The sequence below is a fragment of the Mesocricetus auratus genome, unplaced genomic scaffold, assembly GCF_017639785.1.
Source record: "Mesocricetus auratus isolate SY011 unplaced genomic scaffold, BCM_Maur_2.0 Super-Scaffold_100008, whole genome shotgun sequence".
Taxonomy (NCBI): Eukaryota; Metazoa; Chordata; class Mammalia; order Rodentia; family Cricetidae; genus Mesocricetus; species Mesocricetus auratus.
The window spans coordinates 69,878,951-69,902,501 of NW_024429192.1; the positions used below are offsets into that span (position 1 = coordinate 69,878,951).

Consider the following 23,551-nt stretch of genomic DNA (forward strand, 5'->3'; position numbering starts at 1 on the left):
AACAATACATATCCACTAACCCACCCTACAGAAAGTTCTGGAAGGACAACTCCAGTCAAACGAAGTTAACTACAACCAGAAAAATATAGGAAATAGATAATCCCACTTTACCAACACCCAAAAACACAAAAGGGGTGGAAATACACATACAATTTCACCAACAACAACCATTTCAAGAGAGGGGAACACTCCTCCACTGCTGGTGGGAATGCCAACTTGTTCAGCCACTTTCCTGGAGATTCCTCAGGAAAATGGGAATCAGTCTACCACATGACCCAGGAATTCCACTTTTGGGCATATACCCAAAAGATGTCATTTCATACAACAAGGATGTCTGTTCCACTATGTTCATAGCAGCATTATTTGTAATAGCTATATCCTCGGAGCAACCTAGATGCCCCTCAACTGAAGAGTGGATAGAGATAATGTGGTACATTTACACAATGGAGTACTACTCAATAGTAAAAAAACAAAACAAAACAAGGGAATCTTGAAATTTGCAGGCAAATGGATGACACTAGAAGAAACCATACTGAGTGAGGTAACCCAGTCAAAAAAAAAAAACAAACAAACGTGGTTTGTACTCACTCATATATGGATTTTAGACATGGATCAGGGGAGTGTCACCCTACAATCCCAAGGCCAGTGAGTCTGGGAAACAGGGAGGTTCCCAAGAGATATGCATTATGCCCCAGAGAAGTGGAAAGAGGCAAGATCTCCTGAGCAGATTGGAACATGGGGGGAGAGGAGAGAGAACCAGGAAAATGAGAGGGGGATAAGAGAAGGGTAGAAAAAGACATAGGGAAGCAGGAGGGTTGAGTCAGTGTAAGAATAAAGAGAGCAAGATGAGTGATGCCATAATAGTAGGAGTCATTATAGCTTTGAGGAGAGGGCTGACACTAGTGAGATTTCCATATATATACAAGGATAACAAAAACTGGAAAAGTATAATAGGGGAGACTATATTAATAGCCATTACCGGATGATAAGGTTGATGACTACCTTATATGACATCATAGAATGTTCATCCTGTGACTGATGGAAGCAGAGAGAGGTACTCACAGCTAAAGACTGAACTGACCCCCTGGATCCCAGTTACATAGATGCAGGAGTGATGAGCAAAAGGGTCAAGACCGTGCTGGTGAATCCCACAAAGACAGCTGACTGGACAAGGGAGAGCTCTTCAAGCCCAGACTAATGGCTAAGAGGCCAACAGGGGACTGATCCAAACTCCATGAATGTAGTGTCAGTGAGGAGGCCTCAGAAAGCTCTGGGGCCTTCGGTAGTAGATTAGTGTTCACCATGGCATACAAATGAACTCCGGGAGCCCATTCCATATAGATTGATGCTATCTCAGCCTGCACAAATGGATGAAATGATAATCTCTGGAGATCTGCCCAAGGAGGGCCTCACCCTCCCTGGGGAATGATGTGGGGATTTGGCTGGGGATGGGGGAGTGGGATTTGGGCTGGTGGAGGGAGAAGGTGAGGAGTTGGGATTGACATTTGAAGCATGCACCTTCCCAAATACCTTTAAAACTGAAGACACGACAACGATGGATTCCTCCCTCAGATTTACTTCTTCTCCCAAATCCAGCTTGTCCTTAACGTCTTGGCATTCTGCAATACTTCCTGATTTTCTAAAAATGCCTTCAATGGCAGGTCCAGTTTCCTCCAGAAGAGACAGCATAGTCTGTGTGTGGAAAGATAAGAACCTGCCATTATAGATCCACACTTGCAGGGCAGCGACATGAGTCTTCATGACTCACCGAGCAATGGGTGTGTGGTGGTTTCAATGGGAATGGTCCCCATAGGCTCATATATTTGAATGTTTAGTCACCAAGGCGTGAGGTATTTGAAAATATTAGGAAGTGTGGCTTGTTGGAAGAAGTGTGTCACTTGGGTTGGGATTGTGGTTTCAAAAGCTTCTGTCAGGCCCAGTCTCTTCCTGATTGAATCTAGTGATCCTACAGGAGTTCCTCTCTCAGAACCACTCTAACATTTCATGCTGAGAACTGGGAACACGTTGGAAGCAGATTTTCATCTGCAGTGATGGATGGTCTGAAATCAATCTGTCTCTAGACCTGGACACTGTTTCTTGTACTTTGCTGTTCTTCCTATGAATGCCCTTCCCCAGGGTGTCATCCTATTTCCCTTGGAAATCTTTTCTGATTATGACCCTATTCCTACTTTGATTATGTCCTGGGCTCTAAATATAACAAGGCTCAAACTGACATTTAAAGTGCCCTTTTCTACTTGTATTTCTTTAAGTCACCCTTTTGTCTCCTCCTGCTCTGTCTTCATAGTTTCAATTATGCCAGGAACCATGGGAATCACAATTTACCCTGTCTGTGATTTACCACGGAAGCTTGGGTACCATACACAATGAGACTAGGGCTTTTAGTGATTGAGTTGGCATCGGCTGGATGGTGACATCATGGTTACTTCCACGTCTTATGACTTATGTAAGGTTTACTCTACTATCATTCATGAGTCTGATAATGATAGACTGGTTCCTATGCAGTGTAAACATCACTACTGGGAAGGTGTTGGACATTCTGTGTTTCTACTGACAGTTTGGATACTTTCTAGAGTAACATAGGCCAAAATTTGGGTCTTCTTGACATAATTCTTCAGGGTGAGAGGATTCATCCATAGCAAATGGTAAGGTTTTATATTTAAACTCTTGGAAAGAAAACCAAAAGATGCCAGATATTTAGATTAGAAGAGTGATCAGGCTACAATGAAATGACCGTGGAGTTATGTCTGATGACACTGTGGGTTTCAAGGAAGAAACTGATTATGAGGTGAGGATGCTTCAGAGCATCACATCTTAGGGCTGATTAGTCTCAGAGAGTCAGTGTGTACCTTGCTGGACAGGAGAAGGAACTAGAAGGCATTTTCCTGTTGTGATTTCCATGATTCATCAAAACAATCTCGGGATACTTTTCTTAAATAGTGATACTTGGAGGCTTCCCCATCTAACTGATGTTTGCCTATAATGCCCTCTTAATGCTACTCTAAGGAGAATGCTTTCCCATTTGGAGACTTTCCTGCTCAGATGGCCACAGAGTAAAAACACCATGCTCACCAGAATTGAAGTTGGCAGATTGCCATCTTGACAAATAGCCCCTAGAGGGTTATTAAAGAGGCGACCAGGACTTGGGGCTGGAGCACGGGAACACGCACAGTCATGGCAGGTGGATGCTCCACGGCGAAATATCCGACTTAGGAGGGAGCGTCTCCTAACTGTTGTCTCTGCATCTGAGGAGAACGGAGATCATCATTTCAGAAGTCTGATGGTCTCTCAGTAGAGCACCCTAACGTGTATATAAATGGTCACATGTGCTAAGTAGGTAAACCTGAACAGACATGTCACGTAGAAGACGCTGCAATCCCACGAAATACTATCATTTAAATGTTCACATGGCTTTTGGTGAGGTTACTCCTTAAATAAACTCTGCTCACTGTACAAGGCACTACATAGGAGGGTAGTGCATCTTGGCTCTACAACCTAACAGTAAGTTGGCTACTCCAAACTGTAGATAAGTGTATTTTACTTGGAAATGATATAGAAGCTGGGAACCAAGTAAGGACTATGGCAAGGGATTTCAAAACAGGGTATATTGAACATATGGGGCAAAGGGAGTAATGTAACACAAAGGTTAAATAGATTAAGTATGAGAAGGCAGTATAGTAGAGTTTATAAAAAGGATAATTAATCCTAAACATGTTTTAAAAATGTGATATGGAAATATATTGCTTCATATGATCCCTAAAATATATACATTTGTTTATTAAAATGTTTAAATTGAATTATCTTATATTTTGGTGATAATGTCCTTACTAGGCCCCACAAGCTAACAAATAAAGACTCCAATGCCAGAAATAGGTTAAAGCTTTGAAATTCCTGGACTGAGAGAATCTCACAGAACCCCAAAACATACAGACCATTGCCAGTGATCTGGCTTACACTCCAGAATTTGGGTTAGACTCACAGAAGCAGAGAATCCATTTGAAACTGATATAATGCTCTAACTCAGCTCTACTGTGCTATGCACACTACAGGAAGAGTAAAGTAACAGAAATACCCAGTTGTGACCTTATGAACTACTATAACACTGGCCTGGCAAGGTATAGTCAGTGGAGCAATAGGGTTACAGGTGACATGAGTCTTGCCAACCTCATTCTGAATGGGTTTGAAGATACAACAGACAAGATGAACCCCATACTACGCACCTGTTTTGGTACATGGGTCAGGGGTCATAGTGGAAATGCTACTGCTTAACTGTGAATAGTATTAAAGTGCCTGCTAATTGTGGGGTTTTATACTCATAGATCATTGTATCACACAACCCCTGTCAAAGAAGTGTCTTTGCATTTGATGGTGATCAACACAGGTTTCCACAACTTGCCGATGTGCTGAGAATAAGTGTCTTTGGAAGTCATATCCCTAAATATGCTGCCTGTATTTTATTTTCTCTTATCAAGGCTCAAGTAACATCACAAAAAGGGGGCAGATAGATGGTCAAAGTTATAACAGTTGTTTTGGAGTCAACAAAACCTTTTCTGTGCATAACATTGCACTTCCAGCTATGAACTCTGAAGAGTTGTTACAGTACATCCAAGGTGCTTTTCATCAAGGAGGGAGGGAGATAAAAAGTCCCGGGCCTAAGTGAGGCAGTGCAGGCCATTGGTTGCTGCTACAATATTGAGATTCTGTTTTCTATAAGGGTGTGGCCTGTATTAGAGTTGGACCATGTACCAGGGAATGACCCCTACCAAATGCACATGGGAAACACAAATCTGATTTGATATTGTTATGTTTGAAGGCATTTGGTTCTCAATTTTAAGGTCAAGACCAATTTGGGATCGATTTCGGATGTTTAGATTATGATTCATAACAGTATCAAATTTACTGATATGAAATAATTTTATGGTTGGAGTCAACACAACACAACACAAAGAAGTGTACTAAGTGCTCACATTAGTCAGGTGGAGAACCACTGTTTTAAGGTGGGGGGAGTGGACAACAGTTGAATATTCTGGTAGAGGGGAGTTGATCGTGGAACACTTGGGAGAACGTAATTCAATTTGGTAAAACACACTATAGGAAACTTTCAAAGAAGCAATAAAAATCGGGCACATATTTATACAGTTCACCTAAATCCTTGCTTAGCTCAATGCATGGTCATAGAATTCTTTGTAATAATAATGTTCACCACAGATCCCGTTGTCAACCCTAACAATGTCTGCACTAATATATATAGATGGGTTTAGATTCACACATAATTGTCATCTCACAAATATATTAAAGAGAATATCTGTTCTTGTGAAATATATCCCGAGCTAATACTACCTTTCATTAGAAAAAGTAATTATCAGTTGGGTATCATTGGAAATGTCCCAGGAAAAAGGCAACAGAAGGATTTAAAAGCCATGGAACATGAAAACTTAAAGGGATGATACTCACTGCTCTGCTGATGGTCTCGGGGTGACTCCTTGGGCTTTAGAATGAGTTTTCCTGGCACATGAGGGGCCTGCATATCCTGGATCACCTTTTGGATGTTGAGATAAGCGGTGTAGTTGCTCGGACCCAGGGCCATAAATGCATCATTTCGAAGTTCACTCATTTTGATAGCATATGGATTCTCATGTCCTGTACAGAGAAAATTCTCAATATAGATTGATGCGAAGTGATGAGTAATCACACCTCCCTGCCTGTGAGTGTGTGGATACACTATGAAGACATACAGTTCTCCCCATGCTCTTGGAATCAGAAGGCTGTTGTCCCTAAAGTATCTGGTATCCTAAGTGAGGATGCTCTAGTAAAGCAGGTGTCTAAGCACAGGGCTTTAAAAACACAGAGGAAAAAATCTGAACCTATTAGCTTGCACGGAATGCACAGAACATGATATCACCATACCATAGCAGAGTTTCTGCTATGACTATCCTTTAAACTCTCTATGGTGTCTACTTTACTGACTTCCACTATGGGGAGCCACGTGTACCTCCTACCTCTGTGTTAACCCTTTTAAACACTCATTCTTCTCATCGCAGCAGTTCCTCACGCAAGAGGAAATGTGTTGCTTTTGTGTTACCTGGTATTCTTTCCACACCCTAGTTTACAATTTTCCATTTACCCGTTTGTGCTTATCATTTCTCCCCGGACGAATATTCTCCAAGCTAGAAATGTTATGAAATGAGAGGTTGCAGCTGATCATAGTCTGTCCTGGGTATTCCTTGAATTCTAACAGTGACAACACACATTATATGAGAAAAATCTTATTATCAAGGTTCACTTCATTTAACAGTTTCCTTAATTATATTACAACGTGTGCATAGATGTGTTTCCAGGATAAAATAGAAGCAGGTTCTATCATCTGTCTATCTATCATCAATCCTTCAATCTCTCCTCCCTCTCTCTCTGTCTCTCTGTCTCTCTCTCATCTATCATTTCTCTATCCATCTTTTTATCTAGTATCTATCGTTTATCAACCAATCAATCAATCATGTATCTATCTACCATCTATGTATGTATGTACATACCTATCATGTATCTATCATCTTTCAATTAATCATGTATCTATCATGTATCTACCCATCTATCCTTCAATCAACTATCTATCATGTGTTTCTTTCTACAATCTATCAGTTAATCATATATTGTTTCTTTCCATCAATCTATCATGTACATATCTATCTATGCACCTACCTTATTTCAATTTCTACCTACTTATCAACTACCTATGTTATGTATTGTGTTTATGTCTATATATTTATATATATATGTATCTATCTATTCACAAGTAACAACAGTTAACAACAATCACCATAAAAATGAAGATACGAATTTAAATTAGAAGGAGTGTTATAGGAAGGTTTGAGGAGGGGAGCCAAAGTTAGAAATGTTGTAATTATATTTTAATTGCAAGATGAGATAAAATCAAGCAATTAAAATCTAAGAAAAGACAAATATCTCCAGATGCCCTCACTACAGTGTTAGTGTTCCAATGTCTTTGTTTCAGTCAATCACAGGGAGGTGAATTAATAAACCAAAATATTTTTGTAGCTAAAATATTCTGAGATCTTTTTTATAACACGAATGCCCTGTCTATCAATCACAATAAGAACCCATTATACAAAATGCAATAAAATAAAGGGTACGTTTTACACTCAGAAAAATATTTTAAGAGTGTGAATATTATCTCATTTCATTTTTGTAATGAGCAAAGGCTTTGAAACGAACATGTGTACAATGAAGTTCTACCATAGACTCAGGACCATGGCTGTATTTTAGCATTTTAGGAGCAAATATAACAAAATTGGTACATGAACACTAACTTTGAAAAATGAGTGTCTTAACACTTTTTTTACTTCCAGAAGAGTAGAAAATCTCTGAGGGTTTTTCATTGTAATGCAGAAAAGTTCACATTTTCTCTTCAAGTAACCAGACCTTGTACATAAAGAGATTTATGGAATCCATAACTGGTTAGAGAAGACATGACTATGGAGTGCTCATCCCACCTGGTACATGCACAGTGCAACTTCTTCTTGTAGAAGAAGTACCACAGGCAATGAATATTTGCAGAGAGAGGGAGACTCGGTGTTCTTCAGGGATGCACTCCTGAGAGGGTATCCAAATTCAAGTGGATTGGATACACATTTGAGCAACACTAAATAGGCTTAGAGAGTTTTATATGCATAAACATATAGCAAGAAAATTAAAGAAGAAAAGTTAATGTGTTTGATGGGGAATGAGGTGGACATAGCAAGGGTGCACGAAGCCAGAGAAACGGGCTGAAGAGGATATAAATCCATTACTCATATAATGCTAAATGAACCATGCCTCCCAGAAGGTGAAGTTAGTTCCTGTTGCTGAAACTACTTTACACTTTGGACAAGGGGCTCTGGTGATTTGAACTGAATCTGACCTGAAAGTCTCCTCTGTTTACACCAGTGGTTCTCAACCTGTGAGTTGTGACCCCTTGGGGGTTGATGACCTTTTCAGAGGAGTTGTCTAGGCCATCAGAAAACAAATTTTTATGTCATTATTCACAACAGTAGCAAAATTACATTTATGAAGTAGCAATGAAAAACGTTTTCTGTTTGGTGAACAACACAACGTGAGAAACTAACTGTATTAAAGGGTTACAGCATTAGGAAGGTACAGATTCACTGTTTTAGACTTTTCATGGTACTGGGATGCATTCAATAGTTCACACAGCAAAGGCCTGTGAACCACACCAATGACCAGCATGGTGGGATATCTGGAAGGCTGCCATAGGATCACTTATGACTTGATGACACCTACCAGAGAAAGTGTGTCTGATATTGTAAACTTAGCCAACTCCATACTAATTTGGCCATGGGATATTAGAGGGGAACCTACTGCTGCCATTTCCTAAACTCAAATAACTACATCTGAATTCTCAACTTTGTCTTTACATCCACAGACCAGTGTAGGTCTCACTTGTCATCTGAGGTGCTTCCTTCTGCAGTAGCAGGAACCTTTACTACTAGTCAAATGAAAAGAACTACTGATTTGGGGCGCCCAACACCAATGGATGCACCTACAACAGAACTCCTATGCCTAAGACTCATGGGAAATCATGGGGAAAGACACCTAAAGATGGTAAGAGCCAGATAATTAGTTATACTGCTGTGAGATTGAGTTTTCTCTATATAAGATTGCACCCATGAACTCGCAGCAACTCAATGGCCTAAAAAATGTAAATAGAACAGCTGGCATGCCAGCGTGAATCTGGGAAATCTCATGAGGCCCCACAACTGCATGAAGAGCTACAAGCAATGAAACAGATTCTGGGTGTCATTAGCTTTTCCCAGGGATGCAATCTCTGATTGGTTATCAGATACCAAGTATTCAGTCAGTCCTAGAATATTTCTATTCCCTTGTATGCATATGTAACAAAGATGGCTAAAGAAAAGGAACCCCTTCATTTGGGATGGGGAGTAACAACTGGAAATGTAGAAGAAAGGATTAGGAGGAGGGAATGATGTAATTATATTTTAATTAAATAAAAAGATATTTAAAAACCAATTACCAATTACAAAAACGAATTCCCAGAAATGTCTTCTTATCATATACCTGGGTTAGAGTAAGACTCTGTTATTGTATCTTAGATGTGTAGAAGAACTCACATAGGAGATCTTCTTTAAGGCTATTTAATCTGGAGACTAAACAACAGAAACTTTGACAGTGTAGGGTTACAGTGTGGAGTTCAGTGGACACCACACGCTTACCGAGGAGTGGGCATGGCGCTTCTTCATTGCTAGAAGAGAACCACAGCTGGTAATCCTCCTCAGCATTCTGGGAGACAGGAGAACAAGTGTCACAAAGCAATTTCTCAGGAGATACATGAAGTGCAAACTTCCTTTCCATTTCCATGTCTCTAAAGCTAGAAAATATCATGGCCAGCAATTCTGCTCTATGAAGTGGCCGTCACTGTGAGTGGAGACAGTTCAGAGGCCTCTGCCCCCTCCCTGAATCTGCAGAGATACAAAGGTCCCTGCTTTCTTCGTCCTGTGCACAAAGATCCGAGGAGCCACAAAGCAGTAAGTCTGTCACTGTTTTGTGACTCTCAGAATTTTTTAAAATTCACTTCATTCCCAGTTACTCTGTAAGAAAAAGCATCCCAAGATCCCAGTCAGTTGCTTCCCTATGCTCTTTGAGTAACATTGAGTTTTTTCATCACAAGAACCAGCTCTAGATAAATTATTGCCCAAGAGCCACACTTTCACCATGACTGTGATGGCTGAGCCAAGTGATCCTTGAAAGCCTGGAATTTCAGCAAGTCTGAGCAAAAGAGACAAAGGCCAGAGAGGCCTGGAGGAGACTGGGGTGTGAAGTCAGCATGTGATTTCCTTCAGAGAATCCCCAATCTGCAAAGGGAAGGGGCAAGGGTCTGGAAGTGAAAATAGTCCCAATGCAGTAAATGAGTTCCACAGAATTCCTGTCCACACTGGGAATACATTTGAAACAAGTACACGTAAATTATATAGAACCTATTGGTCTATATCACATCTCTACCAGAATGGAAAACATACTCCTCACAAGGTGATATTGTTTATTAGGGTATTAAGATGTTTTGATGCCCGATTAAAATTACAGCTTTGTTTTGCAGTGGGGACCCAATTAGAAGTGCAACTCACACATGTGCTCTTCAAGAACACACACAAATACAAGCACACACACACACACACACATACACAGTGGTGGCGGGGGAGAGATACAGTAATGTCACCAAAATTGTTGCAGAAAGGAACTAAGATCTAATAAAAATACTTCCCTGCAACATGCTAAAAAATGAGTTAGAATACCACAAATCATGTATACAAATATGAGCAAATAATCATGACTCTTGCCTGTCGTTGGTGGCTCACGCCTTTAATCCCAGCACTCCGGAGGCAGAAGCGGGCAGAGCTCTGTGAGTTCAAGGCCAGCCTGGTCTACAGAGCAAGTTCCAGGACAGCCTCCAAAACAATACAGAGAAACCCTGTCTCAAAAGCCAAAAATAATCATGACTCTTTATATTAAAACCCTGCTTTTCTTGCTGGCGAGACCAAACCATTTACACATAAGTATTCATGAATGTGAACAAGATTAAGTTCATTTCATTGTCAGTCAGTGTACCCAAGGAGAACCATATGATTCACTCCCAATAGTCAATTCTTACAAAGACACATGTATCATGCATGATGGATATCAATGTTAAGATGTCTGCTATAAAATATAAAAATGTGTATGCTTAAAATAATTATTTCATTATACACATATGTAGAAGTGACTATGTCATATACTGACTCAAGAGATTTAATCTTATCATTCCAACAAAATTTAAATATAAATTCTAGATATATTGTTATAACAAGGAATTTTCACAGGAAAGATGCTGCAAAAGTGGTTTTTTTTAATGATTTGGTCCTGTGGACCTTCCTCTTTTGGCCTGCAACCCTCAGACATCCCCAAGTCTGCTATCAGCAATGCCAACCATGGATAGCGTCCCCTCATAGCCTAAAGAGATGCTGCAAAGTATTCAAGCCAATGACATAAGTGAGCGGGAAGATATGGCTCAGGAAGTACAGGTGCTTGCCTCCAGACACGGAGAACAAATCCACAAAGTTGTCCTTTGCATGCATTTCCACCCAATGATCACACGCCCCTACATACACTTGCACACATCTGCACACACATGTACACACACAAATTAAAATGTGCGAGTAAAGGAATAATTAAGTAGCAACATCCATGGTCTCTTTCAATCCTCATCACCCTCTTTACAGGCATCATCTGTTGGGTTTCCATGCTATAATGACTTTAATCACATGATAATTCAAGTTATGCATCAAACCTGTCATTAAGCAATTATTGAAACAGTCCTCAAGGAATAAAATAGTATAAAAAAGCAGGAAATAGAAAAGAAAATACAGAAAGAACAACCGAAAAACACATTTGGAAAGTGCTATTAACAAGTAGTAAATAGGTATATAAACATATGTACAAACATTGCATATATATATGTATATATATATATCCATATAAAATATACACATCAAAATTCATGTTGGTTTTGCACTTGACCATACACGTGTTTCATTTATTGTTCTATTATTTTTATTTATTTTGGCTCTTCTTTTTTTCCCTCTCTGAAAACAGGGTTTGTAGTGTAATGGCCCTGGCTATCCTGGAACTATGGAGACCAGGCTGGCCTTCAATTCACAGAGCTCTTCCTGCCTCTGCCTCCCAAGTGCTGGGATTTAAGACATGCACCACCACGCCCAGCATGCTTCGGGTTTTCATTCACATGAAAGTTCACAGAATAATAAAGTAGCCCCTACCTAGGGCCTTAGGTAGCATGCTGGCTGTCTGTGCTGCTTCAAGTGGAGATGAAAGAGCAGAAAACTGACACAGAATAGTCAGGTATCTGACAGCAATGTTTACACGAACATTAAATGCATATGGACCACAAAAATAAAAATTGGCAAGTTAAGAAGTGTTTTGGAGTCACTCACGAGTATTCCCAACAATGGTCGTAACTTCATGATTATATCATTCACTGTGTCCAAATGTGTTGCTGTTATAGTGAAAGACTGTAGAAAACACAGAGAAAAGTATTTTGCCAATTAACAATATGAAATCCTTTGATTTAATAGTTATTAACCCACTTATTACCACACATGACCAGAGCTTACAAGAAATAATGACAGAGAAAAGCATATAGAAACATGAGAATTGATTATGATTTTCTTTCCTTCACATAGCGTGAGACCAGTAAGAAGTTTTAGGATATAATGGGTATCTCTCAAAAGCCTTGGTGTATTCAAAATATAATATGATAGGGACAATGACTCAGCATGTAAAAATGCTTTTCTGAAGCTTGGTGAATGAAATAAATTCCTGGAAAACATGGTGCTCGTCAATGTTACATCTTAAAAGTTCACAGTCAAATAGTAGTTATATAAAAGAATACTCTTATGCTTGGGAGATTGCTAAGCATTCAGAGCCATAGTAATTTATACCAGATCACATACACATAAGTGAATATTACCAAACAAGTGAATATATACTGAAGTATATGATGCTCTTTGTAATATTGTGCTTTTTTGTATGTATATAATTGTGCCAACTTAAGGAGAAAACATTTAAAGCTAACTAAATGTCATTTAAAAGACATAGAATATTCCATACAATTAAGCAATGTATATTCTATTTAGTAGCCCACAGAATTATTGCTAAATCAGATGACGTGAAGGGTCATTAACAAATCTTCAGAAACTGTGAAAAACTGAAATAACTCAATGCATTCATTCTATCTGAGCATAATGAACTCAGATTTAAATGAATGGCAAACAAATAACTAGTAATAACAAAAGCTCATGGAGATGAAAATATCTCATAATTGAAGGATAGGTAGATAAATTTTAAAAAATCAAGAAATAAATAAAAGCGAAAACTGGAACTCAGTGAAAATAGAAAGCACAGCACAACAGAACATCTAAGACATACTGAAAGCAGTTCTAGGAGCTACTTTATAGTTCTAATTGCATAAGATAAAAGATCCAAACGAGCAATTCTTAAGCGATAAACATCCTTAGCCATCAGGGAAATGCAAATCAAAACAACTCTGAAATACCATCTTACACCTATCAGAATGGCGAAAATAAAAAAAATACCAATGGCAGTTTATGCTGGAGAGGATGTGGAGAAAGGAGAATCCTTCTACATTGCTGGTGGGAGTGCCAACTTGTACAGCCACTTTGGAAATCAGTCTGGGTTTACTCAGGAAAATGGGAATCAGTCTACCTCAAGACCCAGCAATTCCACTCTTAGGCATACACCCAATGATGTACATTCTTACGACAAGGACATCTCTTCAGGTATTTTCATAGCAGCACTGTTTGTAATGGTCAGAACTTTGAATCAACCTAGATGCCTCTCAATGGAAGAATGGATAAAGAAAATATGGTACATTTACACAATGGAGTACTGCTCAGAAGTAAAAAAAAAAATGACATCTTGAAATTTGCAGGCAAATGGATGGAACTAGAAGAAACCTCCTAAGTGAGGTAACCCACACACAGAAAGACAAACATAAATAAAAAATTCATAAATAGACATTAGACATAGAAAGATAACCAGCCTGCAATGCACTACCTCAGAGAAGCTAGGAAACAAGGAAGACCCTAAGAGAAACATACATGGACTCCCCAAGAAGGGGGAAAGGAGCAAGTAAATTAGGAGCCCCCCCGGAGGGGCAAGGGAGGGAGTAGGAAGAGTAGGGGGGAAGGGGGAGGGAAAGGAAAACATGAGGAATCAAGAAGGTAGAGCTGAGGGAAGAACAGAAATGGGCTCAAGGAAAGAGATCCCTTAATATTGGTAGCCATTATGGGCTTAATGAGAAATCTGGAACTAGAGACCTTTCCAGGAATCCACAAGGATGACCCCAACTAAGAATCTAAGCAATAGTGGAGAGAGTACCTTAAATGCCCTTCCCCTAAAACGACATTGATGACTACCTTAAATGCCAACCTAGAGCCTTCATCCAGTAGCTGATGGAAACAGAAGCAGAGATCCATAGCCAAGTCCTGAGCTGAACTCCTGGAATCCAGTTGTTGAGAGAGAAGAATGATGAGCAAAGGGGTCGAGACCATGCTGGGAAAACCCAGAAAAACAGCTGACCTGAGCAAGTGAGAGTTCATGGACTCCAGACTGGCAACTGGGGAACTTGCATAAGACTGATCCAGGCCCCCTGAATGTGGGTGTCAGTTGGGGGACAGGGTAGTCTATGGGGCCTCTTCCAGTGGAACCTGCATTTATCCCTAGTGCATGAGTGGGCTTTGGAAAACCATTCCCTATGTAGGGATATCTCTCAGCCTAGATGCACAGGAGAAGGCTAAGGTCCTGCCCCAAATAATGTGACAGACGTTGATGATACCCCTGAGGAGTGGATGGGGCCTGGGATGAGGACATGGAAGGGGTAATGGGAGAATGGGAGGGAAAGGGAACTGGGATTGGTATGTACAATAAGATTGTTTATAATTTAAATGAAAATTAATTTTAAAAAATAAAAAAGTGCACAATTCAAGGACTTAGTGATACAACTCAAGAATATAGAAAAAGAACAAACCAAACCCAAATTTAGTATATTGGGATGAATCTAATATAAGGCTAAAGGCCCTAAATGAGAACTATAAATCTCTGAAAGAAAGTGATTGAGTCAGACATTAAGAAATGGAAAGACCTCCCATGCTCATGAGTCAGTAAAATGACTATTATGAAAATGTCCATTGTACACAAAACAACCTGCAGAGTCAATAGAACCCATATCAAAGTCCCACAATGTTTTTCATAGAAATGTAAAACATACTAAAATTTATGGAATTCGCAAAATATCCTAAATAACAAAAACAATTCTGTTCAAAAAATTAATGATGGAAGTTTTACCATTACTGATTTCAAGACAGAAGAATGCAGAGTAGTGACACAACACAAACTTGTAGAGCAACAGAGCCAAAACAAAGACCTCAACATGAGCACACACAATTACAGCCACCCTATGTTTGGCAAAGACATTAAAAACATCAACGATGGTGATGGGAGTGGGCAGGGGTGGCACATGCATTCATCCCAGCACTCAGCAGGCAGAGGCAGGAAGATCTCCGAGTTTGAGGTTAGTCCGGTCTGGACAGAGAGTCCCAGGACAGCCTGAACTATACACCCTGTGTCAAAAAACAAAGCCACAGCAAAACGGTGCTGAGAATGATGGATGTCCTCATGCATAAATAGAGAAACTATGAAGGGATCAATTACTCCCCAAAGTATCAAATCCAAATGGATTGAAGACCACAATGTGGCGCCTGAGACGCTGAAAGTAGTAGCAGAAAGTGTAGGCAGTGCTTCATGATGTAGGTGTGGGGAAGGAATTTCTGACTAGGACTCCGGATGCACAGGAACTGAGACAACAGTGAATAGAAACCTCTGTACAGCTAAGGAATCCATCACTGAGTGACAACAGAGAGGAGAGGAAGGGGGAGAGCCACTGCTAGGCATTCGCCTGGCAGACGGCCAATATTCAGGTTATAGAAGATAGAGTCAAGAAAACAATCGACACAGTTGAAAGATGTGTCCCACATCTGAACAGAGTCCTCCAAAAAAGAAATAAAAATGGCTAAGGGATATCTTTAAACTTGTTCATTTTCCTTAGCAATTAGGTAAATGCAAAATGAAAACAAATGTGGTTTCATTTTGACCTGGTCAGAATGTCTAAAATAAAGAAAACAACTGACAACAAGTGCTGGAAATGATGGGGGAAACGGGAGAACTCGTCACTGTTGTGAGATGGTAAACAGAAAACGGGGAGCACTCATTCACTGTTGTGAGATTGTAAACAGAAAAAGGGGAGCACACAATTACCATGGTACCCAAGCACCACAAAGGCATAACTAAGAAAGAGAACTGCAGACCAATATCTCCCATGAATATTGATGCAAAAATACTCAATAAGAAACTGACAAATTGAATTCAAGAACACATCAGAAAAATCATCCACCATGATCAAGTAGGCTTCATCCCAGGGATGAAGGGATGGTTCAACATATAAAAATCCATCAGTAGAATCCACCACATAAACAAACTGAAAAAGATGATCATCTCAATAGATGCTGGAAAAGCATTTGACAAAATCCAACACCCCTTCATGGTAAATGTCCTGGAGAGATCAGGGATAACAGGAACATACCTGAACATATTAGAAACAATATACAGCAAACCAACATCTGACATCAAACTAAATGCCTGCTTAGGAAAACTGTTCTATAGGAACACCACCAGGGCTAGAGAGCTGGCTCAGCTGTTAAAGGCTAGGCTCACAACCAAAAATATATAAGAATACCACCAATACTCGGTTCATTGTCATTTTGTAGGAGCCATTTTGCTATGTCTGTGTAATGTAGCTAGCAAGGCTTACTCTTGATTCATGTTAATTAGCAGTTGTTTTATACAGGCAAAGATGCATTTGTATACAGGAAATACTTATTTCCTGGTAGCACAGACTAAACTTTCAATGTCCTGCCATTTTTATCTCTCTAATTCTACCCCTTTTCATCCCACTTCTCCCCATTCTTCCACTATCTTCTCCTCCTTGACCTCATCTTCCTTTTCTGCATCTATCATTATTATAACGTCATTTTAGTCTGAGGTACATACAGTTTTCGAGCTCGGGATGTCATCTGTGAATATCTCCAGTGCAGTACTCCTCCCATGGTACTTCTCCTTTGTCTGTTTAATAGATCTGCTCACATTCAAGAAAAAGACAAAGATATGAAATAAACTAGTTCATCAATCCAGTTTGTCAATGCTTAAACATGTTAAAAGCAAATGGATGAACTCAGCAGAAATATCATTGCACATCAAATGAAAAACACGGTTTGGAATAACAGGATAAGTTCTAGAAGACAGAGCTGTCTTAGGTTTTGACAATTAGGAAACAGTGCCAGTTCTCAAACATTCCTGTGTACATTACTGTAGACGACACTTTACAGAGTTTATGAACAAGGAGTAGCATTTGTTTTCAGTGATGTGACTGAGCAGTACTATTATCTTTTGGAATAATCTTTGCTCCAACATAAAGGAGGGAGAAGAGGAACATATGAGAATGGCAGCCACCACACTTCCTCAAACACAGAGAAGAGAGAAATTACAATAGTCGCCAGACCATCTAGCCCAGAAGATGACTTGGGACAGACTAAAAGCTCTATCAGAACAAGGGGAACAGGCTTGTGTGTTGCACAGACTCTTATTCATTCATTACTGCTTACAGAATTAAAAATGCACAACAAACTACCTTTCAAGGAAACACCACCAATCTCTTTTTTGGTCCACAGACCTGTAATATAAAGATGGAGAAAAGTTAAATCATATAAAGTCGAGTTTCTTTCATGACACAATATTAGAAGCCTGTGGTCTGTGGTTATCAAGTGAGTGTCCTGCACACATCTGGGAACCTGACAGACCTGCCCTTTGACAGAGGACCTCCTGGTGACGAGAAGTGAGCAGTGGTGGGGAACTTGGTTGACTGAAGCTGTGTGATCTGTGATAACTGAACTCTGTCTGGTGAGGCAGCTGCTCTGAGCTTGATGTTCACAGATAAAAGGGAGATTGAGCCTTGTGGGTTCCTGCTGACTGAAGAGATTGCAAAGGTAGAAGATTTGTTTGCATTGGATCATTAAAGAGATATATAAAATTGAACACTTACTGAAAGTATTTCATTTCTGTTATCCATTTAATGGTTGAATATTTAGTTTCTTACACTATTGCTAGTAATGAATTATGCTATTGAAATTTTTGTGCATAGTCTTTAATGTAGTGTGTTTTCATTTTACACGAGTCTACAACTAAGATCAGAGCTGCCGACTCAAATGGACTAGTTGTTGGACTTCCCGTGGAACCATTCAATTGTCCTTTTTCCCAATGGTGAGCATATTTCTTGCTTACTTCACTAACAGCTCCTCAAGTGCTCCCGATTTCCCATCTGTATTATTCTGGGGATGCATTTATCAGAGAGGTCTACCAGCCATCCCGAGAATCATTAGGTCATACTTTGAAAACCTGTACTCCACAAAATTCAAAAATTTAAAGGAAATGGATGACTTCCTGGATAGCTATCACTTGCCAAAACTAAATCAAGAACAGATAAGCAATTTAAATAGACCTATAACCCCTATGGAAATAGAAGCAGTCATCAAAAGTCTCCCAACCAAAAAAGCCCAGGTCCAGATGGCCTCAGTGCAGAATTCTACCAGAAATTCAAAGAACAGCTTATACCAATTCTTCTCAAAGTGTTCCACACAATAAAAGCAGAAGGGTCTTTGCCAAACTCTTTCTATGAGGCTTCAATAACCTTGATCCCCAAGCCACACAAAGATACAACTAAGAAAGAGAACCTCAGACCAATATCCCTCATGAATATTGATGCAAAAATACTCAATAAAATACTGGCAAGTCGTATTCAAGAACACATCAATACAATCATTCACCACGATCAAGTAGGTTTCATCCCAGGGATGCAGGGTGGTTCAACATACGAAAATCCATCAACGTAATCCACCATATAAACAAGCTGAAAAACAAAAATCACATGATCATCTCACTAGATGCTGAAAAAGCCTTTGACAAAATCCAACACCCCTTCATGATAAAGGTCTTGGAGAGATCTGGGATTACAGGGACATACTTAAACATAATAAAAGCTATATACAGTAAACCAACAGCCAACATCAAACTAAATGGACAGAAACTCAACGCAATTCCTCTAAAGTCAGGAACAAAACAAGGTGTCCACTCTCTCCATACCTTTTCAACATGGTACTTGAAGTTCTAGCTATTGCCATACGACAACAAAGAGGGATCAAGGGGATACAAATTGGGAAGGAAGAGGTCAAACTTTCACTGTTTGCAGATGATATGATAGTTTACATCAATGACCCAAAGAACTCTACCAGGGAACTCTTACAGCTGATTAACACCTTCAGCAAAGTGGCAGGCTACAAGATCAACTCAAGAAAATCAGTAGCCCTACTTTATACAGATTATAAAAGGGCTGAAAAAGAAATCAGAGAAACATCACCCTTTACAATTGCCACAAACAACATAAAATACCTTGGGGTAACACTAACCAAACAAGTGAAAAACCTGTATCGTAAGAACTTTGAATCTTTAAAGAAAGAAATTAAAGAAGCCTTCAGAAAATGGAAAGATCTCCCATGCTCTTGGATAGGTAGGATCAATGTAGTAAAAATGGCAATCCTGCCAAAAGCAATCTACAGATTCAATGCTATCCCCATTAAAATCCCAGCACAATTCTTCACAGACCTTGAAAGAACAATAATCAATTTTGTATGGAAAAACAAAAGACCCAGGATAGCCAAAACAACCCTGTTCAACAAGGCAACGTCCGGAGGCATCACCATCCCTGACCTCAAGCTCTATTATAGAGCTATAGTCCTGAAAACAAATTGGTATTGGCACAAAGATAGACAGGTAGACCAATGGAATCGAATTGAAAACCCGAGTATTAACCCACACACATACGAACATCTGATCTTTGACAAAGAAGCTAAAAATATACAATGGAATAAAGAAAGCATCTTCAACAAATGGTGCTGGCATAACTGGAGACTGGCATACAGAAGAATGCGGATCGATCCATGTTTATCGCCATGCACAAAACTTAAGTCCAAATGGATCAAGACCTCAACATAAATCCAGCCACACTGAACGTCTTAGAAGAGAAAGTGGGTGGTACTCTTGAACGAATTGGTACAGGAGACAGCTTCCTGAACATAACACCAGCAGCACAGACAGTGAGATCAACAATTAATAAATGGGACCTACTGAAACTGAGAAGCTTCTGTAAGGCAAAGGACACAGTCAGCAAGACAAAAAGGCAGCCCACAGAATGGGAAAAAATATTCACTAATCCCACATCTGACAGAGGGTTGATCTCCAAAATTACAAAGAACTCAAGAAGCAAGTCTCCAAAACATCAAAGGACCCAATTAAAAAGTGGGCTGCAGAATTAAATAGAGAGTTTTCAATAGAGGAGTCTAAAATGGCTGAGAGGCACTTGAGAAAGTGCTCAACATCCTTAGCCATCTGGAAAATGCAAATCAAAACAACTCTGAGATACCATCTGACTCCTGTCAGAATGGCTAAAATCAAAAACACCAATGATAATTTATGCTGGAGAGGATGTGGTGAAAGGGGGACACTCCTCCATTGCTGGTGGGAATGCCAACTGGTTCAGCCACTTTGGAAATCAGTATGGAGATTCCTCAGAAAAATGGGAATAAACCTACCACAAGACCCAGCAACTCCACTCTTAGGCATATATCCAAAAGATGCCCATTCATACAACTAAGATGTCTGTTCCACTATGTTCATAGCAGCTTTATTTGTAATAGCCAGAACTTGGAGGCAACCTAGATGTCGCTCAACCCAAGAGTGGATAGAGAAAATGTGGTACATTTACACAATGGAGTACTATTCAGCGGAAAAAAAACATTGGAATCCTGAGATTCAAAGGCAAATGGATAACACTAGAAGAAACCATCCTGAGTGAGGTAACCCAGTCACAAAAAGAGAAACATGGCATGTACTCTCTCATATATGGATTTTAGACATAGATCTGGGGAGTGCCAGCCTACAATCCTATGGCCAGAGTGTCTGGGAAACAGAAACTGCATTTAGTGGCTGATCGAAGAAGAGGCAGACTCCCTCGGTTAAGTACTGAGCTGAACTCAAGAAAGCCAGTAACAGAGAGGGAGGACTGATGATCAAAGGGATGAAGACTGGGCTGGTTTAACCCCCCAGAAACAGCTGACTAGACAAAGGTTAACTCTTGAATCCCAGGCATCAACCTGGGAATCCAGCATGGGACTGATCAAGACCCCCTGAATATGGGTGTCAGTGAGGAGGCCTAGGGAATCTATTGAGCCTTGGGCAGCAGATCAGTACCCATCCCAAGTATACACATGGATTTTGGACTCCCATAGAACAATGTGAGGTGCACTCTCAGCCTGAACTCTTGCGGAAGGGTCTAGGCCCTGCCCTATATGAAATGACAGACTATGGACACCCCCATGGAGGGCCTCACCCTCCCTGGGGGAATGAGGGGATAAGGGGGGGTTTGGGGGGAGGGCATGGGAGGAGGGGAGGGAAAGGGAGAGGGACCTGGAACTGACTTGTGAAGCAACCTTGTTTCTTATCTAAATTTAAACTGGAAAATAAAAAAAAAAGAACTGGTCTGAACAACCAACCTAACATAATGAACATATCTAAAGTTCAGCCACTCAGTGTAAGAAGAACTCTTGGAAATTTCTCATCAAACTCTTTACATATATGCATTTAAACTGCTTCATCACATGTCAAACATAAGGGAACAATCAAAATAAAATGTAATAACCTGGCAAATCAGTGATACAATAGAAAGGACTGAGAGAAGGACACAATGATGGATTTCTCCCTAAAAATCTCTGGGAATGTTTTCCTTACGTAATGAGCTGAGGCTGTATTGAGTAATGTTACAAAGCAAGAAGACACCTGTATTAGCTGAGGGAACTCTGGGGTGAGGCTTGAGGTCTGGAGGAGGATTGATGGGAGGACAGAACAGTGTGGACATCATGGATGAACTTTTCATATGGTAGCGAGTGTGTTTTCATATGGTAGCCACTGTGTTTTCATATAGTATTTAGTTTGTTTTCATATGGTAGCCAGTTTGTTTTCATATGGTAGCTAGTATGTTTTCATATGGTAGCCAGTGTGTTTTCATATGGTAGCTAGTGTGTTTTCATATGGTAGCTACTGTGTTTTCATATGGTAGCCAGTGTGTTTTCATATGGTAGCCAGTGTGTTTTCATATGGTAGCCAGTGTGTTTTCATATGGTAGCCAGTGTGTTTTCATATGGTAGGTGGATTGTTTTCATATGGTAGGTGGATTGTTTTCATACGGTAGCTAGTGTGTTTCATATAGAGCTGCTCTGTGGCTGTCCAGAGTAGCATGTGCTTCCACACGATCCCTGGGAGTCCCTAAGCTCAGTGCCACTTGAGAGCTCTCTAGGACACACTGACAGTCCCTATCTATATGGTGGCCTGAGAATGGGAAACTAGCCTGCTCCCCACAAGTCACCTCTGAGAGTCTAATGATGCCAGTCTCGCCTCTTGTCTGTAGTCATCAAATATGTAAATTGATAAACAGACACTTGCAGTTCTTGACATTGATGACAGAAATATAATTTAGTACAGTAAGATCCTGATCATTTGGGGGCATCAAAGGAATTTTTATGCTATCTGGCATAATTAATATTACTGAAGAAAAGTACCTAACATATTCATCTATTAGGATAACACCTGATCATCTATCTAAGATTCTGGAAAAGAAGTCCCACAGTCTTCCTCCCTACACTTCCTTCCATAGAAGCTGCACACACTTTTAGTCTGGCTACCAGGAAATTGGTGTCTGCTAAAAACCCAATGATCAATATCTTAGGATGTTCCTTAAATGACTCCCACTTTTGATTCATTTTAAAATGAAAGCCTGTTGAAATGTCTCTTAGAAAATAATACAGTAGGTTATAAAGAGACAGTGTTCATACAATCAGATTAAAATGGTTTTTTTCTTTTAAGTTCTGAGAACAGATTTTACATTTAAACTGTCTGTGTGTACTAGATATTATAATGTCAATTGTGTCCTTCCATACACACCCAGTGCCACCAAAAGAACAAGTTCTGGTTATTACCGGAAAGTGGCGATGAAGTTCTCCATGGGCCAGCCTAGGAAAATGGATTTCCTGGCCTGACTGGGGCCTACAAAGTCTGTGTCCACACAGTCCCCAATCCAGAGGGATGTCAGAGGGATGACATATTTTATCTTAAAGGTTATCTTATACCTAAAAAAGAATTAAAGAAAATCTGTGTTAGTTTGTTTTTTTAAATGGGGTAATCTGTGCTCATGGCATAAGCAAATCAGCACCAATTCATCTCTATCCCTCCAGGCACAGCCCAGCAAGTGGGCAGATAGAATCCAGTAAAGCCTCACTGAGGGCAGTGTGCCTCGGGGAGGCTCTGACAGTACCCTTTCCACATCTGCATTGAGTATAGATTATACAATGCATTTGAAGCATACTGTCTTAACTATTCATTCTCATATGTACAGAGAGGAAACATTCATTTCAATAATTTGGTCTTATTTCAATGAATTCAGGTTTCACGCTTCCTTAAACCCGAGTCAACAGTTGGATTTAAAGAACACATTACCCATTCTGCTGTGACATGATGGATAGCTACCTGCCATTTTCTAAGAAACCTAAAAATTATTGCTGTTCAATTTCACCTCAACAGCATCAGATAATCTCTATTAACCCCACTCCATGCGTGAGGAAGGGTCAGAATGGCTAATAGCCCAAAGCAACAGAGACAGGGTTTGGATCCAGGAAGTGTAATAGCCAACCACAGATCAGAACTGCTGAGCCTCCCC

At 40.0% G+C, this 23,551-nt stretch overlaps 1 protein-coding gene across 11 annotated transcripts in view; it reads right to left on the reverse strand.

The window, feature by feature from the left end:
• LOC121142004 (rho GTPase-activating protein 20-like) overlaps window positions 1-23,551 on the reverse strand; it is a 39,413-nt gene that overhangs the window by 7,452 nt on the left and 8,410 nt on the right. For all 11 annotated transcript variants that reach the window (XM_040751092.1, XM_040751091.1, XM_040751085.1 and 8 more), the window contains 8 exons: window positions 22,815-22,964; window positions 17,363-17,404; window positions 16,726-16,810; window positions 12,033-12,110; window positions 9,264-9,330; window positions 5,473-5,658; window positions 3,091-3,263; window positions 1,531-1,692 (listed from right to left, as the gene is read on the reverse strand). In XM_040751092.1, coding sequence (XP_040607026.1) covers window positions 1,531-1,692; window positions 3,091-3,263; window positions 5,473-5,658; window positions 9,264-9,330; window positions 12,033-12,110; window positions 16,726-16,810; window positions 17,363-17,404; window positions 22,815-22,964 — 943 coding nt within the window. The remainder of the gene's footprint in view (window positions 1-1,530; window positions 1,693-3,090; window positions 3,264-5,472; window positions 5,659-9,263; window positions 9,331-12,032; window positions 12,111-16,725; window positions 16,811-17,362; window positions 17,405-22,814; window positions 22,965-23,551) is intronic.